Raw genomic sequence first — 16,514 nt, 5'->3', positions numbered from 1 at the left:
AATAGGCAGTGTTGTGGGGATTGGTAGTGATGATTGTGATTGTGAGAGTGTGTTCCTCGAGAGATTAGAGCGAGGGCGATCCAGCGTACCATCGGTTTGCGAAAAAGCGTCGACCGCCCCCCTATGCGAAAGTGCTCCTTGTGCAGACGTGTTAACGCGTCACTCGGTGTATTATTTATATACGTGTACGCGCGATAGAGTTCTGTGTGAGTGTCGTGTAAGGTGTTGTCTCTATGTCTCGTAAACTGAACCCACTAAGTGCTTAGCCAAAAAGTGTTTATATCACGAGCGGCAATTACGATATCGGCGCAGAATACAATGGAAACATCTTTCTCTCTGTTTCATTTTCCCCGGTTTGTAATGGTACACGTGTCTCTACCTTATCTTTCGCTCATTCGCTCGCCAAACTATTACAGAATTATGCGTATATATATAATATATATATATTTATATATATATATATGTATATATTTATATGCGTCGCAGAGATTATCGTATTTACACGGGACGTAACTAGCGCTAGAGGTATCGAGGGCCGTATCCACGTGACACCAGGCTGGAACGTGGCACACCCACGCCTAGTAGAGACTGCTCACAATTTCCTCTTCGCCGCGTGCTGTCCGAGGATTGCTCTCCCTTGCTCCTTTTCATCAGACCAGCGCGCCACCCTCGAACGGACGAGTCGAGAATCGGCCTTCGAGTAATTCGCAAGCGTAGAGACAGATCCGAGTCTTCGTAATTGACTAGCGTTTGAGAGACGTGCGTGTCTGACGGCTTTCTCTTTCCTCTCTGGTGTTCCGAACGCGATCGGAAAGCTCGAAAGCTCGAGTCAGAACCGCGGATTAAACGCGCGCTCCGAACCTCTCCTGTCGAAATCATCGCTACTACTATTCGCGTCGACGAATCTGCGCGCGTGCGCACCACGGAAGCACTGTGCTTTAATTGTTAGAGACGCGAGTAAGCGAATTATTGCTAGACGCTGAATATCGTGAATACCTGCTGCTCGGCGACTACGCTCCTGCGTCCTCTACTTGATTGTAATAAACGGTTACGAAAGCGTCGTTGCTCGTTGCTCCTATCTGTAGAACACCCCGAACAGTACCCAAGGTTGTTAAGTATGCAGCCGCTGCTGCCTGATTTGGACGATCGACGAACCTTCTCGTACGACTGTCGCGTTATTGCACGATGCGTTACTCTTGGTTGGTGAAGTCGTAGGTTTGCTGGAACGTTGCATGTACACGTAAACTGTAAGTCAAATTGTTCTGTGGCTGTCACCACTGCGACGTGCCCACGGTTTTGGAGAAATTCGTCGATGTTGTGCAAGAAAGTCGATCAACAACTGGGGTGTGCTTGTGTGAGATCGACCCTGCTAGACGTACGCGAAACAGTCTCAGTAACGTTGCTGGAACTCGTGGTGCCACCTGTTGAAGTCTATGTGGAATATCACGATCGAGCCATTGGCCAGACCGGCTAGAAGAAACCTGGAACAGAGACTTTGTAGTTGTAGGCGGGAGAGATATGTTTTCCAGATAATAGTAAAAAGAGTTTGGAGTATTTTTGTTTTCTAGATATTCTGTAGGCTAAAGAAGACGCTGGTTATACAATCTGTGTGGAAGATATGGGCTTGTACTTACTTTTGATCGTGAGAAAGTGCTAGAGAACGTACACTGCTCTCGCAAGCGGGGAATGCATAGAGGAGGGCCAGATTGAAGGTTCTCCAAACTTCTACGATACGTTTATCACCACCTGTCATTAAGTATTCGCCATCTCTGCTGAGAAGTAGACACTGGAAAAAATTGAAAACGTAAATGATTGCTGTTCTATGTGTTTGGAAGAAGAACGAATGAGTTTGTATTAATCTAGCAATGCTAATATGTAAATTACTTGACTTCTGTGTATATTTTACAACACTGTAAATAGGTATTTTACCTGAAGATTATCATTATGCGACTCATGACGAAGTCGCTTTCCATTTATGGTGAACGCTGCAATGTGTCCACGTTCGTAGTTTACTACGATGACACCTTCTCGCGACATCGCAATATTTTCAGGGGAAGAGAATCCATTTGGTGCTTCCAGAGACCTCAATCGATCACCGAATGTTGTGTGTACGAGAACAGGACCGTCTATGGAAAAGAAGTTCGATAATCATCGCTGTCGTTAAATAAAGTTAAAGCTTGATACAAGAGGGTTTCAGATCTTGAGAAATGGATGTTGCTACGTACAGTAGGATCCAGAAACAACCAAGCCCAACTCGGCCGATATAACCACAGCTGTTACTGGCTGTTCGTGTCCTGTTAGGGTAGCTCTGGGTGCTGGAGCTTCACCCTCTCCAACGATTGTCTGTGTTCTTGCATTCCAATGCCATAGTAGGACAGTGCAGTCGGCGCTTCCAGAAGCTATGTAACAGTCGGAAGTGATGTTGCACTCGCTACGTGATAAGCAAGTGACGACTCCGTAGTGACCGAACACTATCTGCACGATTTTTGCTGTAAGAAAAATAATTTTGTTTCGAGAACAGAAATACTTCCCTTTCAATATCCCCCTCTCAATTCTTCTTATGATTTACTCTCACTACTCTCAGTACTCTTCCTGCATCCCTCCCCTTCGCATTAAATCTTATGTTCCCCTCTTATTCCTCCTTTTTCCACTCCTCAGTCTTACTCCCCCTTCTTAATGTTCACGCTTTCACTTTAACAGTCATCTCTCTCCGCACTATCTCTCCCTCTCCCCAGTAATATAATCTATCAAAATTATTACCAGTTTCAGTGGAGAACACACGGAAACTATTGTCCCAAAAGCCACAAGCGACCAAGAATCGACTGTCCACTGTGGTGACGAAGCAATTGCTTCGTATTTTCAGTTTCTGACTGAAATTATCGCCCAAATGTCTGCGTAGTGTGGGATTCGAGCTGTTCGATGCTTGTGCTGCAACACATGATCCCGCGTATGATTAAATCTCTGTTACAGATTGAATTGCATAACGTTTTTCTGTCCACTTACACAAAACAGGATCCATAGATAGCGGCTGATTCGCAGCCTGAGCTTGTGGAGTGTCTGCATAGCTCGGCGATTGCACGGATGCTGCAATTCACTTCGCGTTAGTGGAATAATCAATTTCAGTAACAACAGGATGTTCTATATTCGAACAGCTTACCCGCGTAGTTGGTGTTCCATCTGTTGACGGCAAATTGGTGGCCAGTGGTGACTGTAACTACTGATGGTAATGGTAACTGAGCATATGTGTTCGCTGATATATGACAAATCGGTGAGTTTGATGGGAATTTGATGGTCATACACACATCATCTGGGATGCTTGAGAACATCATCGGCGACTGCAACACGGGTGGCAACGTCTTGTCAAACTTCGCGGTACTCTTCTCGTTCGGAACGATTGAACAGAAAGAAAAGCGTGCATTGCACGTATATGTAGGTAAACTGTTGTAATTTATAATTGACTTGTTTAATGAATAGTTAGTGAAACTATTTCAATTAAGCTATTTCAGTGAAGCTATTTATAGAGGTTCTATAGAGTCTTCCACATGTATTACGCAATTCTTAATAAAATTGCTAGTTGTGAACATGAAGCTTCAGATGTTTGGAGATACATCTTACGATTAATGTGAATTTTTGAAAGTGCAATTAAATAAATGACTGTGTGCCGTGAAAATGAGACACTTTGTACGGTTTGTTGTGAAGTTAGTGATATGCTATTAGTTTCTAATCTTAGCTTCTCTATTGGAGCACTAATCTGAAGGGTTCATGCCTTCGTTAATAATAAGTGAACAGTTTCATTCTACCTTGCGACAAAGCTCTCCCCACTGTCTCTGGAGGCTAAACAAATACCTACAATACATTGCACGCTCTTCTTCTCACAATGTTCTACATAGACACTAATTTATGTCACTCGTGAAAGCGTGAGACATAAAAAAACATTGTTTACCAAATGCATCACCGAGCTCCTCGGAGGATGAGGTTCCATTAAAAGTTGCGAGGGTGTTTGACCAAAGTTCCGTATCTGATTTTCTATAGCTTCTCTCATAACTGGATCTGTTATTGTGTCCAAATCCACGCTGCCTTCGTATGTTAGGTAATAGAAAACATTTGTTGCGCGAACTGCTTCAGGACCTTAAAAAAGGCGCAAGTGCAAGTTTAGAAAAATGTTAAAAGTGTTAAAAATATGTGTTTACCATCTCGATATATTATTATAGATTATTAGAATTAGGACTCTCATCTACTATTTTCTCTTATAGGGAACTATTTTCTATAAATAGGAAGAGTTTGGCAGAGAAATATTGGTTCTCACAATCCTGCTCGGTAACGACACAGTACGTGTCCAACATTTCCTTTCAATCAATTCCTGGACCTTCTGTCGATCACTGGTAGACGGTATTTCCGGCTGACTATACTTTCATGCAACCGGCTGTAAACGTGTTACGTATTAGGGGTGACGCGCATTGTCGCGGCTGGCACACGTGCCTAATTGGTTGAGACAAGACCGAGAGGAAGCTAACTAAAAACTAATTCCTTCCATACGCGTGGTGAGCGCCGCCACCCTCTCCCCCTGGCTCCTCGAACGCAGCATCTTCGAAGAAGCGCCGGATATAGAGGCGCCACCGACAATTACCATCGGTGGAAATCTAATTTGACTCGACTCTGCGTGTCCCAACACCCAGTTCACCTCCCTTACAACTCGCGCCATTGTCCGGATGTTATCGTCTCAATTTATGCTCGAACGGGCTAATTCACGTAGTAGGGTGAACCCTCTTTTTTATATTGAGTGGGCGTTTAATTATTAGTGATTAGTGTAATATCATTATTGATCGTTTTATATTTGGAAGCTACATGGCGTTTTACTTTATCAGTTCATTATTCCAGCTAATAGAAACTGTAGATAAAACAGTTTTGAGGACCTAAACTTACCTTTCTGCTTGTAACCAAATATCAAATCGATCCACTGATGCAACTGACAAGATACGAACTCCGACTCGAGAGCCTGTGGATATCAAAAATACAAATAGCATGATTTAGAATCCTTTCTTTTTAAACTGAACTATTTTTGTTGTTTCATAATCTACCATTCGATTAATCCTTATAAATTCCTCCGGCGATGAAGCCCAAGGCGGTAATTCAACATCACCAACAGCGCTACCATCTTCTTGCCTACCCAAGCGATAGCGGTTGCTATTCTCTAACATTTCCGGTAAAAAGAAGAATTCTGGAATAAGTTCCTGTTAACAAACCGAATAATTTATTACGACTCTGTTCCCCTATTGATAATTTATGGTCTTACAATAACAATAGAGTTAAGCATACGAATCCGTTGCTCGTGCAGGTGGAACTAATAAGCAGAGGCTTTAAAAAGTACAAATGAAACAGACCTTGACATCGGAGGTGTCTCGTTGACAGTTCTTCCAAGACAGGGCAATCGAGGAGAAGAGCCGATTCGGGTGATCGAACTTGCCGCCTTGGAGTGCCAAGAACATAGTTGTCATGGGCTCCTGAAATATTGAAATTTTTACCATTTAAATTGTAATACCTGATATTATTGGGTACACGTGTCTGATAAAAATATCAATAGAAATCGATATTAAAATTTACCTGACTCACATATGAGTCATAAAACTGTGAACATATGATACGTGCCTAATTCAACAATAATAGAATTCATAATTGTAAGTAGCATAAATTCAAAATATACTCAAAACATGTAATAATGACCCAAGCAAATAATTCACGAACCTCTAACTTATGAATAACACAAAATCTCAAAAGCATAATACAGAGGAGACCCCTCAGAGGCTATATTCTGTTATATGGTTTCACGCTTAAAGTCCTATCCGTCAGTCATCTCTAAACTGACAGCCTGATGAATGTTAACAGAAGACCCCCCTGCGATCGACGCCCGTTTCACACGTGGGCGTAAAAACGTCGTGACGTGATTTACAGTCGTGAACCGAGATTTCCGACAACTTGTACACAATACGATCATTCACAAAGAACCAGCGAGGGCCCGAGATGTAAGTGCGTGTTTCTTCGCGACGCAACGCGACCTAATACCATAACAGGACCGTTAAAGGCATTTGCAAAATGGGCCGCGTGAGACAACGAGCGGCGCAGTTATAAAGCAATAAATTGTTTATGACGTAGTATATCCTCGCGAGAACAGCGGGGTGTCGTCCAGCCGAAGAATAATAAAATGCTTATTGACGATTTCCATGCAAATGCTGAGGATAATGTTCGCTCGTACCAGCAAAGTTTGCACGGACGTTCGCATGGAATTGAATCAACGTCGAATGAATTCGCGCGAAATCGAACGAACCGTGGCGAATTCGAATATGAAAGATGCAATGAAGCGAATCGTGAAAGTAAGAATTCTTTTGCCCTCGCTCGGCTACTAAATAATGACGAATTTAATATAGTCATTATAATGAATGGGCAGACAGTGGGCATATTTCGACGCCGAACCTCTTAGGAACGTAGCACCTAGAGATCCCTAGAAAATGCAGCAGAAAACAAATGCACATATTTAACAGGAAGGCGGGCTTCGTTGACTCGAGGGCGTTTCGACGCCCCCAAATTAGTGTGCAGACACTACCGAACGCGTCGCTCGAATTTATGCTTCAACAGTGGACAGAGCTCTTAAATAGACCTGAGTCCAAGAATCGAGGATCGTTAGGGTGTTTCCTGTGATTCAAGGCTGGTTGTAATGGCCCTTGGGTTAAGTCTTATTTACAAAATATTGAATTAGAAGGGATTCGTGATCGTGTTTAGGTAAAGTCCCACATAATTTATGCGGAGGTTGGTCGAAGTAAAATATCGTAGAATTGAAATGTATAGTTTCGAAACTCAGAACTTACCACGCGTATCATCCAATTTAACACAAAAGCAGCTGTGCTATAATGCGTTCCATAGTGGAAAGGTGGTATACTATCGTGTTCCCAACTTTGAAAGCGTTCCTCGAAGTAAGCTCTTCTACTTGGATTCAATGCTCCGATCGGCTGTTCAGACACATGAATATATTTGAGTAATTCATTTAAGAAAAAATGTAAGAATTATCTTACCTTTGACAAGTCACGATAATTGCTGGGCAAACTGAGATCGAGCTCCTTCGTCTCGTAGTTCGTCAGCACCCAAGGGAACACGGGATATTGGTTCAAGTCATTGTAGGTCCGTCCTAAAATATCCAATAAATATTCCATATACTCCAGTTATTCTTCAAATAATAATAATCTTTCATCTGAAGGCTCTAATAATGATTTCTTATTTCCTACTCAAGTACTACGCACAAGACCCATTGATAACAAAAGATCAATGAAGAATCTGAACTTTCCTACATTTATTTATGGAATCCTATATCTCACATATCATCTCTGCTGCTTACAATAGGTTCTCACATCAAGGGCCACTTAGTCGCGTGGGCCCCTTCTGAAACGAAATTCCTCGGCTACTGGTCCAAAAATAAACGAGCCATCAGCGTCTTCCTTTTAATGCGTATAATCACCGGCCTAGTTTTTTGTCAGGGCACAGCCGCGGTCACTTTTCTTCCGTCGCCACCCTCGCCACCGCGCTGTGACGGACGATGAAAAGCGGGTGCACGCGGCTTCTAATTCTATTTTTACGAAACGCGCGCCACGCTCATGGGGAGAGGAGGTGTTCTCCGTTTAGTAAGCGCATAACTCAGACCGTGACGGCTAATCGTTCCTGAAATTGTCACTTCTGGAGGTCTCGCTCCTTCACCCAGTCCCTCCCGCCCCGAGAATCCCATTCGGAGATGCATTAGTGACGGCAGCGGCGGCTGCAAGCCTGACTTCATCTAATCTCCTCCCACCCACCCGAGTCGCTAATTAAAACCCGTCAGCAAGTTTGTCAGCCAGGCAGTGCATCGGATCGTTTATTTAATTCGTACTATTTTGCTCTACTCGGTTTCCCGAGTGCCTGACGATCGAGAGGGAGAATACTCTTTGTTAAAAGGAAAGGGATTCTTCTGGCTGATACTGATTCGTAATTAAAAAAAAGGTGATAGAACTTTTCACAGCTTCTGAAAGTAAGACAGTAATGGCTATTATGGTTACTGATGAGAGGAAGCACTTGCCTCCGACAGGGTTCTGGACTCAGGACCTAGGCAGATATAGACTCGCGTTTATTACTACCATTGAATGGTTAAAATTTGAGCTTTGCTATATCCCTCCCAGCAAATGCACGTCTGTGTACAGGACGAAGACACTTACGAAGAGCCAGAGATTTAGTCGGGTCTATCTCCAAGAAATTCACCGGATACTCGATTCGGCCGTGAGCGGGAATGAAAAAGAAAGGGTTAGAATGGAGGAAAGAAGGGACTTGGCGGCGAAGTCGCCGCGGCAGAAGACCCGTCGTTGTTACAATGCATCGTAAATCGTGACGCTGCACGACCGACGGTCGGACGTAAATAATAGTAAGGCCGCGTTATGCATCAAAGTGATTATTAATGGTAGCGTCGCGGTGAGTGAGCGCTCTCAGAACGCTTCCCGACACCGGAATGCCCGCGACACACGCGCTCCCTTTCGTCCCCGCCTTCGCAGCTTCCCTTCTAGACCGCCGCTAACCCTTACTTTTTACCTACTCCCTCTGCCCCTCGTTCCGTCGCGAACAACGTTATAATAAGTGTTGGCCGCGGTTAGAGACTCGTTTTTAACTCGCCACTCGACGAGATTTAGTGACACGTCGCTCTCCGCGGAGAAAAATTGGCGGGAAGTTGCTGCGAAATGATACAGTTGGGGATATCTTCGTATCTGACTCTGAGAAGTGTCTGAGACTCATTCACTCGACAGAAGTTGTCACGAATGTGAAAGAAAGGAATAAGAAAAATCGAGAGTGATTTCATTAGCTTTTCAATAGTGCTGTCATTTACAGCATTCACTTCTCTACCTTTTCTCTGCACATAATTTGCCGATTTCAAAATATTTCATAATTCCTTGAAAAATATTTAATGTGCAAACGACGCGAGATATGCGAGAAAGTTAAGCCGCTAATTTTCTCAGAAGATGGATGATATGATTCAAAAAACACACATTTATAATGTATATTGCGATCTCTGATATTCTGTATTAATGACACCACTCGAAAGTTCCAAAATAATCCATTAATCATAACAATTATTCCGTAGATTTTACCGCTGTCGTCCAGCCATCATAAAGTAAGAAAAATAAAATAAATTAAAAGCAGCATCAAAGAGTAATTAAATTTGCGTCCGAGGAAGTCTCTTTCGCCACTTACGAACAAAAAGCACTGCAAAACGATGGTGGACCAGTGGCGGTGCTCCCAGAGCTACACCCACGCGAGCCGACTTACATCACGACAGCCTATCATATTTACATCGACTCTACTATCATTAATTTTTAATAAACCGAATGGACCGAGGAAAATAAATGACAGAGATCGCATGGCGGGAGCCTGGCAGCAGGACCGGTTCGTTTTCGCAACATGTTCTCCCGCCGGGGCCTTGCCCAATTGCGCTGCAACGACCCACGCCCATCCCTCCACCCTCCCTTATATCCCCCTCGAAACCACTATTTATTTGCGCAATTAATATATAACGCTCGTAAATACGAGGCCACCCCCTAGCATCTCCCAGCGTTCTCGTCGATATACAAATAATTACGCGTCCGCAGTGATCCTCGTCATTAAATGCGCGTGGGTCGGCATAAATTCTCTGCTTACACAGTCCACGAGGGCCCAGCGATCGGCCTTCTTTACGATCGGCTATTAGCATTTACCATACAAAGCGTCAAAGTGTCGTCGGGCACGGTTTCGAAAATGATTGAATGGGTGCGTTGACTGCGTGAGAATGGACACGAAGTAGGTTTTAGGAAATTTGTGCTACAGGGTTAAAATAAGGTTGCAGTCTTGATTTAAGGTTGGGTTAATTTAGGAATTAATTGATTGACTGAGACGTGATCAATATTCATAGGCAGTCATAAAAGACAAGATCCGATAGATATTACCAAGAAATGTGATCCTTTCATTACGTAATAGTACTTACGTAATAATACTTTTCTGTCTACTTTGCAATAAAAGTACGATATAAAAAAGTATACAACAAAAGGGTGAAGTAGCTGTCAAAGTACCAGAAGGCCCCAAAGTTCGTTTTAAGACAAAAGTTGTCCCCTAGCTTTCCCTGTACCATTCGTTCACAAAGCAAGTACTAGATAGTGACGAAAGCTCCCTTCATGCAGTACAATTACGACCATCCACGTACGGCGTGATGCAACCCTTGATACTCGTTATTTGCCGAAACGGCTGATCAACGTGATCCGGTAAAAAAGGTAAGGGGGTTCTCGAATTTCGTGATTTAACCAGCGACGCGGAGCACGCAGGGGCGACCGATATTAAACCATAGGAGAAACAAAGGCACGGTAGAGTTCGGTGGGGAATGGCAATCTCTTGGGAGAGGATTACCAGGGCCCACGAACTAGGGATTACTCGTATGGGGTGGCTAACGGAACACGGAGCTGATTGAGAACATCCCTAATACGCCGCGACAGATTCCATCCGCCCGTGTGCGACCTATCCTGCTCTATCGTGCCCTCGTTTCTACCTTCTCCTCGTCTAGCTCCCTTGGAACCGAGGCGAAATCGGACGACGATCGACCATCCGCAGACGTCGCACTCTCCTTCCGCAACCGGTAAGCCGATATGATTTTTTAGGCTCTCAGCATCTCCCTTTTATTATGGTTGCAGTTAGGCTTACGGAGGACAGAACAGTTTTTCAATGTATTGTAGTGGATATTTCGGTGATAGAAAGCGAACGTTGATGAGACTGACGAGTATCTGAGTGGAGATTTCACTTACCTGCAATTGTGTTTAAGAACATCAAATACTCGAAGTTGGATATCTCCCTGCGCTGCCACTTCTGGGTCATGTTGGAACTTCTCATTAGCTGTCGGGGTGACATCATTGATGCTCTCCTGAAAAATTGGAATATTTCTTAAAGTCAACTGGGCCCAGTGTTCCGTATTTATTGTATTATTTTACTTGATACTCTGTGATTAAATATATTCGTGGAATTTCGTGGTATTAAATGTATTCATAGGCATAAAAAGTCTATTTCAAGGTACTATTGTTACTAGTAACGGTTTCAAATTCCAGCTTCTGTACCCTGTATAGCACGCAGCCGGAAGAATCGTCAAAGGTACAGTTATGCAATAAACAGTTAATGCACTATGCAAAGAGAGACGACCAGTCTAATAATTTATTTGTGACTTCCACGAAGCGCATGTGACTCGAAAAAGTGATGGATACATTAATATTTGTCCATGCAAAACACGCTAACGTCGCAACGGTGGAACAGGTATGCGTCTTCTATCGACAGAAGGATGACGTACAATAGTGATGACATTAATATACAGAAGGTAAATGTCACAATTTGATGAGGAGAAATTACAGTGATTCGAGAATTTGCTCATGAAATGCAATCATATTCAATCATGTAGGATAGATGGTCAGAGTAAATATAGTCTATGGTAGAGAAAGAGACTGAAATAGTAAAATGGGCTATAAAATAAAAGAGACTGAAGGAGTTCTAGTTTGAAAATTAGATTCATTCTATTGTTTAAATCATGTGACAATCGCACCATTAAAGTGTATCCATTTAATTAAAAAATGTTATTGCCTGACGAAACCAGTGGAAACAGAGGAACCAGATTGCCTTTCGAGTGCAATTACGACAGTCGCTGTTAATTCGCGAAAGCTATTGCATCAAGACGCGGTCCAGCACTTCGCGTTCGCGCCATAAAATTCGCCAGACGGTTTTACGTACGTCGACATTGCTGATTTAGGATTTATGTCAGAAACTTTAATGGGCGTTCACCATAGACGACATTAGAGGAAAGCATGCGATCGCGACCGGATGTATAAATTCCACGTTTGCGTGCGCTCTAAGCAACATTTGAGGAACTATGAAAACCATTCCAACAATTCGACGATAGTGAACATAATTCACAGTGAAATGGAAGTTATCATGATGTAATTAAAATTATCGTGGTCCATACTATAGAGAGCATTTTTATATTTCCAATCTTGAAAATTTAGGTCTACTTTTAAAAATGCAAGAATATTCATCTAATACTTAAAGTAAAAGTAAGTACTACCATTGAATTTCCCTCGATAAGAGCTCTCAAAAATCGTTTCAAAAACTAAATAAAATTATCTCATTTTCTTGAATATAGCAGGACTAATGACGATCTTCGAATTTTCCCTCATTTGGGAAATTTTACAAATAGAAATTTCATTTTTCTCGCGACTGGAACGTGGAACGAAACGTCACGACGCGGATTCGCATTTTATATACCGAAGGATTATTTTCGTTGGCCAGGAATCTTCCTCGGATCAGACGTCGGAGTTTGCCTCCGTATATTTATGGCCGGCGTATCCTTCTCGCCGACTCTCTCATATATAGGAGCTATAGGAGCGCTTTAATGGATGGATCGAAGCGCGGATATGCGAACCTCTGTGTTCTCGCCGCCTGTCCTCCTCGAGCTGCGGGAGTATTGGTATCGAGAAAGGATCCCTCTCCTCTTCCTGTGAGACACGATCGCGAGGGAGAGACGCGGATCTTCACAATGATTTCAACACTCAGTGTTATATTCAGCCTTCGATTTTAATCTACTTTCACGAATGATCATAGCACACTTAAAATGATAAAAAATGTAATAAAGTTTCCCTTATTTTTCTAACTCCTTATACTGTACTGCTCTGTTTTGTACAGGCTCGCAATTCACTACAGCATTTTGAGAAATGTAGCAAATACAGCAAGCTAATACTTGACCGTGTACCCCATAAACCTGTTCATACATGTGTGCTATGACACAACGAAAATACCACAGGTCAGCCTAGTCAGTCAGTTATCACTCTGATTTATGTGAAGAAATCACCGAGCCCCTTCGTCCATCCATACAATGCGCAGCTAAAAACGCTGCGCCCATCGACACGAAGCATTCCTAACATATTAATGCTCGGAGCGTCTCTGTTACCCCGAAAATTTTTCAATATCTATCTACGCACTCTATCATTCGATCTCGATGCTCGGCTCGAACAAGAACGGCCCTAGATCCGACCCTGATCGCGAGCGGAATCCTACGGAAAGGGGACAAAGAAAGAGCGGAATGCGAGGAGCGTGTTTCGGGGTGAGTCCAGGGGCCCGTGGATCCCTCTAGATCCAGATGTCGGTAAAAGGGTTTCGCCGAGCAGTTGAGTCCTTACCTAGTCTGCGGTATCCCGTATTTGATGCCCACGCCGACTCGCGGTAGCGCCTTGATCACCTTTTTCACCGTCGCCTGGTCCGGGAACGCGAACAGGATCGAGGCTGTGGACAAAAAGGCGTTAAAGTGCGGATTATAGGCGAATCCAATTTCGACGACGGATCGTGTGTCAATCATTCGGAGGGATGGCAGGCAAGGACGAATTTCTTACTCGCATCGCCGACTTCGATGGCTCAGCCGGTAGCACATGCGGGATTCTTTCGGAGGTGCTGGCTGGAATTCTTATAGTCGGTCGGCAAATGCTTCGCGGAATTCGTACTTGAACATTGAGAATGGAATTTCTTGATCGTAATCTAAATGATAGGGCGTGAAACTTAAACTTTCTACTTATGGGAACATTTTTTAATCGCTAGTGGTAGCGTAAGAGCTTTCTGAATCTAGAAATCTTGGAATTCCAGCTGATTGTTAAACAGAGGTAAAAAAGTGACAACCTCTTTAAGTAGAATATATTTTAATAACCCTATAAAGAGTGCAATATGAAAGCTTGTTTCATTAATTTCACGAAAATATTAAAATAACACGAATTCTGACCGTAAAGATTAAGATGTAGCCTATTCACCATAAATGAACGTAAATGATGTAAATTACCGCTTCCCATTTACATGTTTCTCTTTAATTGACTAAAATGATTCACTAAAAGGAACTTGGAAGCATTTAGACTGATAAAATTAAATGCGGAAATATGAAAAGAGGATACGAGGTGGACTTAATTTCACGGTTTTAATAGCATCGACTACGTTCCCTTGCGAGTTCAAAGGGTAGCGTGCGAAGAGACAGTTACCATAAATACTTGCGTGTAATTTATGTAACTCCGAACAGTGGGCGAGAATATACGAGTCGGTCTTAATCAAGGAAGAAGAGGAGAGAAATGTAGAGGGCACAGAAAGACGCGAAAATCAAAGGATTCTCTGACCTTATTCTATTACTGCTTTCTAGTTTCTCAATTTTTAAGGCTATATTCATATACTTTGAACGATCCCGCACTCATAACTCAAATGAAATAATAGAAATTCTAAATATAGAAGGAGACTCTTAATGAATCAATGCGAGAAATAATAGTAACACTAGAAAGTATCTATGTACGTACTGAAAAATTTTAATTAATTTTTTGCTTCTGAATTTGTTAATAAAATTATATAAATTACTCCCTATCGTGCCTCTCCTTTTTAAGCATCCACCAATTTCGTCTCCCTCACAGTGGACGTAAATTAAACAAGTTAACCGTTTGGTAGAACTGACCATTAAAGATTAAGAATACGCTATATTCTCAGGTACGGACGTCGTAACGATCATGCTGGCAAATATCGTACCGGGCAAGAAAACAGGACGATTTTTCTCCTGAGCGACATTCGAAAGGGAGGACTGTCTCGTAAAAATCCATGAAAGTTACAACGAAGTTCGGGGTATAAAGTAGCACGTTCGTATTTTTATTGTTCGAAGATTTATCACCACGCGACACGGGTCCAGGCGTACGCAGCCTTTATCCGTCCCGTTAACGAACGCGCGCCCGTTTCCAGTAATTTTTTAATGAACGACGAAGGAGGCACCTCGCAGGGATGACATTCCGGCGGGTACGCTTCAGCGCGCATCGAAAGTCGAGATCAGATTAGAATCGAGGAACGTCGGGTGAAATTTATCTACGCCCCGGAGAAATAATCAGCGGGATTGCGTCCTCTGGCCAGGTATATACATAAGTGATTCTCCCACGTTTGTTTCAACCGTGCACAACGGTCGACGGTCCTCGTCGAAGGAACAACTATATTTCAGGCAAAATGCCGCACGTGTTCGATGCTTCACCGACAACCAAGGAATGTTTTAACACCTCACAATGAAATCGAGATAACGAGGTAGGTAGTCTTTTCCTTAGCGGTATCTACCGTGTAACCAGTGACAAACCCTTTATTCGTGTCGAGATATGAAATCGAGGAAGACTTTAACGAGTAGGAGCGAAGGAGACTGATTAATAATTGAGCTGAGGAGAAAATTCTAATATCTTACATCACATATTGCTATCATATTGAAGAGTTAAAACTAAAAGTATCAGGTAATTGCTTTCAATAAATAATATGCAGATGACAAATTTCTATTTTCTTAAAAAATTACTGTAGAGCTCAGTTCATCCATTAAAAGGAGAAAAAGGAAGCCAACAGGTGCAGTTAGAACAGAACGATCAGTCGCTCGCGAAAAACGAGGACAGATATTTATTGCGTAAAAAGCAGGGCGGTGCGCACACCTCGCGGCACGCTCAGAATTCCGCTTCCATTTTGCCAGATTAGATCGCGTCGTGTGAAATAATGCAGAAAGGAACGAGAGATCAGGCAAGAAACGGAATGCGCGCCGGTTCGGATCTCAGCCCACCGCCCTTTCGGAGTATCCTTTTGAAAATGAGTGAAACGAATCGCACGACTTACTCCTGCTTGCCAGGAAGATCTCGATGGCCACGTTTTGGAGCAGATAGCGTCGAGAGAAGATCGCACGGACCTCCGAGAAGTACCATTTTCCGTGCAAGTGGTCGCAGTATTTGAGCACCTGAAACAGAAAGATAAAACACCGATGTTAAAAATGTTATTGTGCGATAAACCAACCAAAATTGAAATTATCTGCAAGTTCTTCTTTCGTTTCATTTTGTTACCTTGAAATTGAATGAAGACATGAGAAATAAATTACAAGGGTTCCTACGTTACAGAAGACTCAAGATTATAATCACATTTTAATGTCTACCCAGCATATTTTCCTTTCTTCAGAATCTTAAATTCTTAAGGATGTGAAACTGTATGCATTACGGAATGCCTGTAACATAATCCTTTTCGAAACCATCTTCTCCATCGCAAATGTACCTAATTAATAGCGACATATAAAAATTCTCCCTCCAATAATTCTTCCAATAATCTCGCAATAATTAGGTATTACAAAATTCTGGATTTCAAGTTACGAAAAGTAGAATTTCCACTAACATTAGATTTCCAGTAGTAATGATCAAAGATTCGTGCTCCAATCGCCTACACGAGGAAGCTCCTGGAAATCACTAAGTCTTAACAAGGACTGAAACAACAGAAAGTTATCGATCAAACGTCATCGACTGTGACTATCAATCGCCTAAGGAGGACCTAAAGGTTGGAAGCGACCGGAAGCAAGGCGGGATCTCCAGCAAGGGAGCGCCCAAGGAACATCCAAGCGGTAAGAAGTCAGGGTGCGATCGCATGGCTGACTGTAAGTA

The 16,514-nt window shown here is 42.7% G+C and overlaps 1 protein-coding gene across 3 annotated transcripts in view; it reads right to left on the bottom strand.

The window, feature by feature from the left end:
- Window positions 1-1,240: 1,240 nt before the first annotated feature.
- The window catches only part of Rg (A kinase anchor protein rugose), a 305,329-nt gene continuing 290,055 nt past the window's right edge, over window positions 1,241-16,514 (bottom strand). For all 3 annotated transcript variants that reach the window (XM_076374963.1, XM_076374961.1, XM_076374962.1), the window contains 16 exons: window positions 15,709-15,826; window positions 13,239-13,341; window positions 10,830-10,945; window positions 7,065-7,177; window positions 6,861-7,001; window positions 5,382-5,501; window positions 5,079-5,231; window positions 4,924-4,996; window positions 3,944-4,128; window positions 3,158-3,335; window positions 3,004-3,084; window positions 2,761-2,928; window positions 2,226-2,489; window positions 1,930-2,126; window positions 1,635-1,786; window positions 1,241-1,481 (listed from right to left, as the gene is read on the bottom strand). In XM_076374963.1, coding sequence (XP_076231078.1) covers window positions 1,391-1,481; window positions 1,635-1,786; window positions 1,930-2,126; window positions 2,226-2,489; window positions 2,761-2,928; window positions 3,004-3,084; window positions 3,158-3,335; window positions 3,944-4,128; window positions 4,924-4,996; window positions 5,079-5,231; window positions 5,382-5,501; window positions 6,861-7,001; window positions 7,065-7,177; window positions 10,830-10,945; window positions 13,239-13,341; window positions 15,709-15,826 — 2,253 coding nt within the window. In that variant the 3' untranslated portion in view covers window positions 1,241-1,390. The remainder of the gene's footprint in view (window positions 1,482-1,634; window positions 1,787-1,929; window positions 2,127-2,225; window positions 2,490-2,760; window positions 2,929-3,003; window positions 3,085-3,157; window positions 3,336-3,943; window positions 4,129-4,923; window positions 4,997-5,078; window positions 5,232-5,381; window positions 5,502-6,860; window positions 7,002-7,064; window positions 7,178-10,829; window positions 10,946-13,238; window positions 13,342-15,708; window positions 15,827-16,514) is intronic.

The sequence above is a fragment of the Calliopsis andreniformis genome, chromosome 3, assembly GCF_051401765.1.
Source record: "Calliopsis andreniformis isolate RMS-2024a chromosome 3, iyCalAndr_principal, whole genome shotgun sequence".
Classification (NCBI taxonomy): Eukaryota; Metazoa; Arthropoda; class Insecta; order Hymenoptera; family Andrenidae; genus Calliopsis; species Calliopsis andreniformis.
This window is presented reverse-complemented; position numbering and strand designations above follow the sequence as displayed.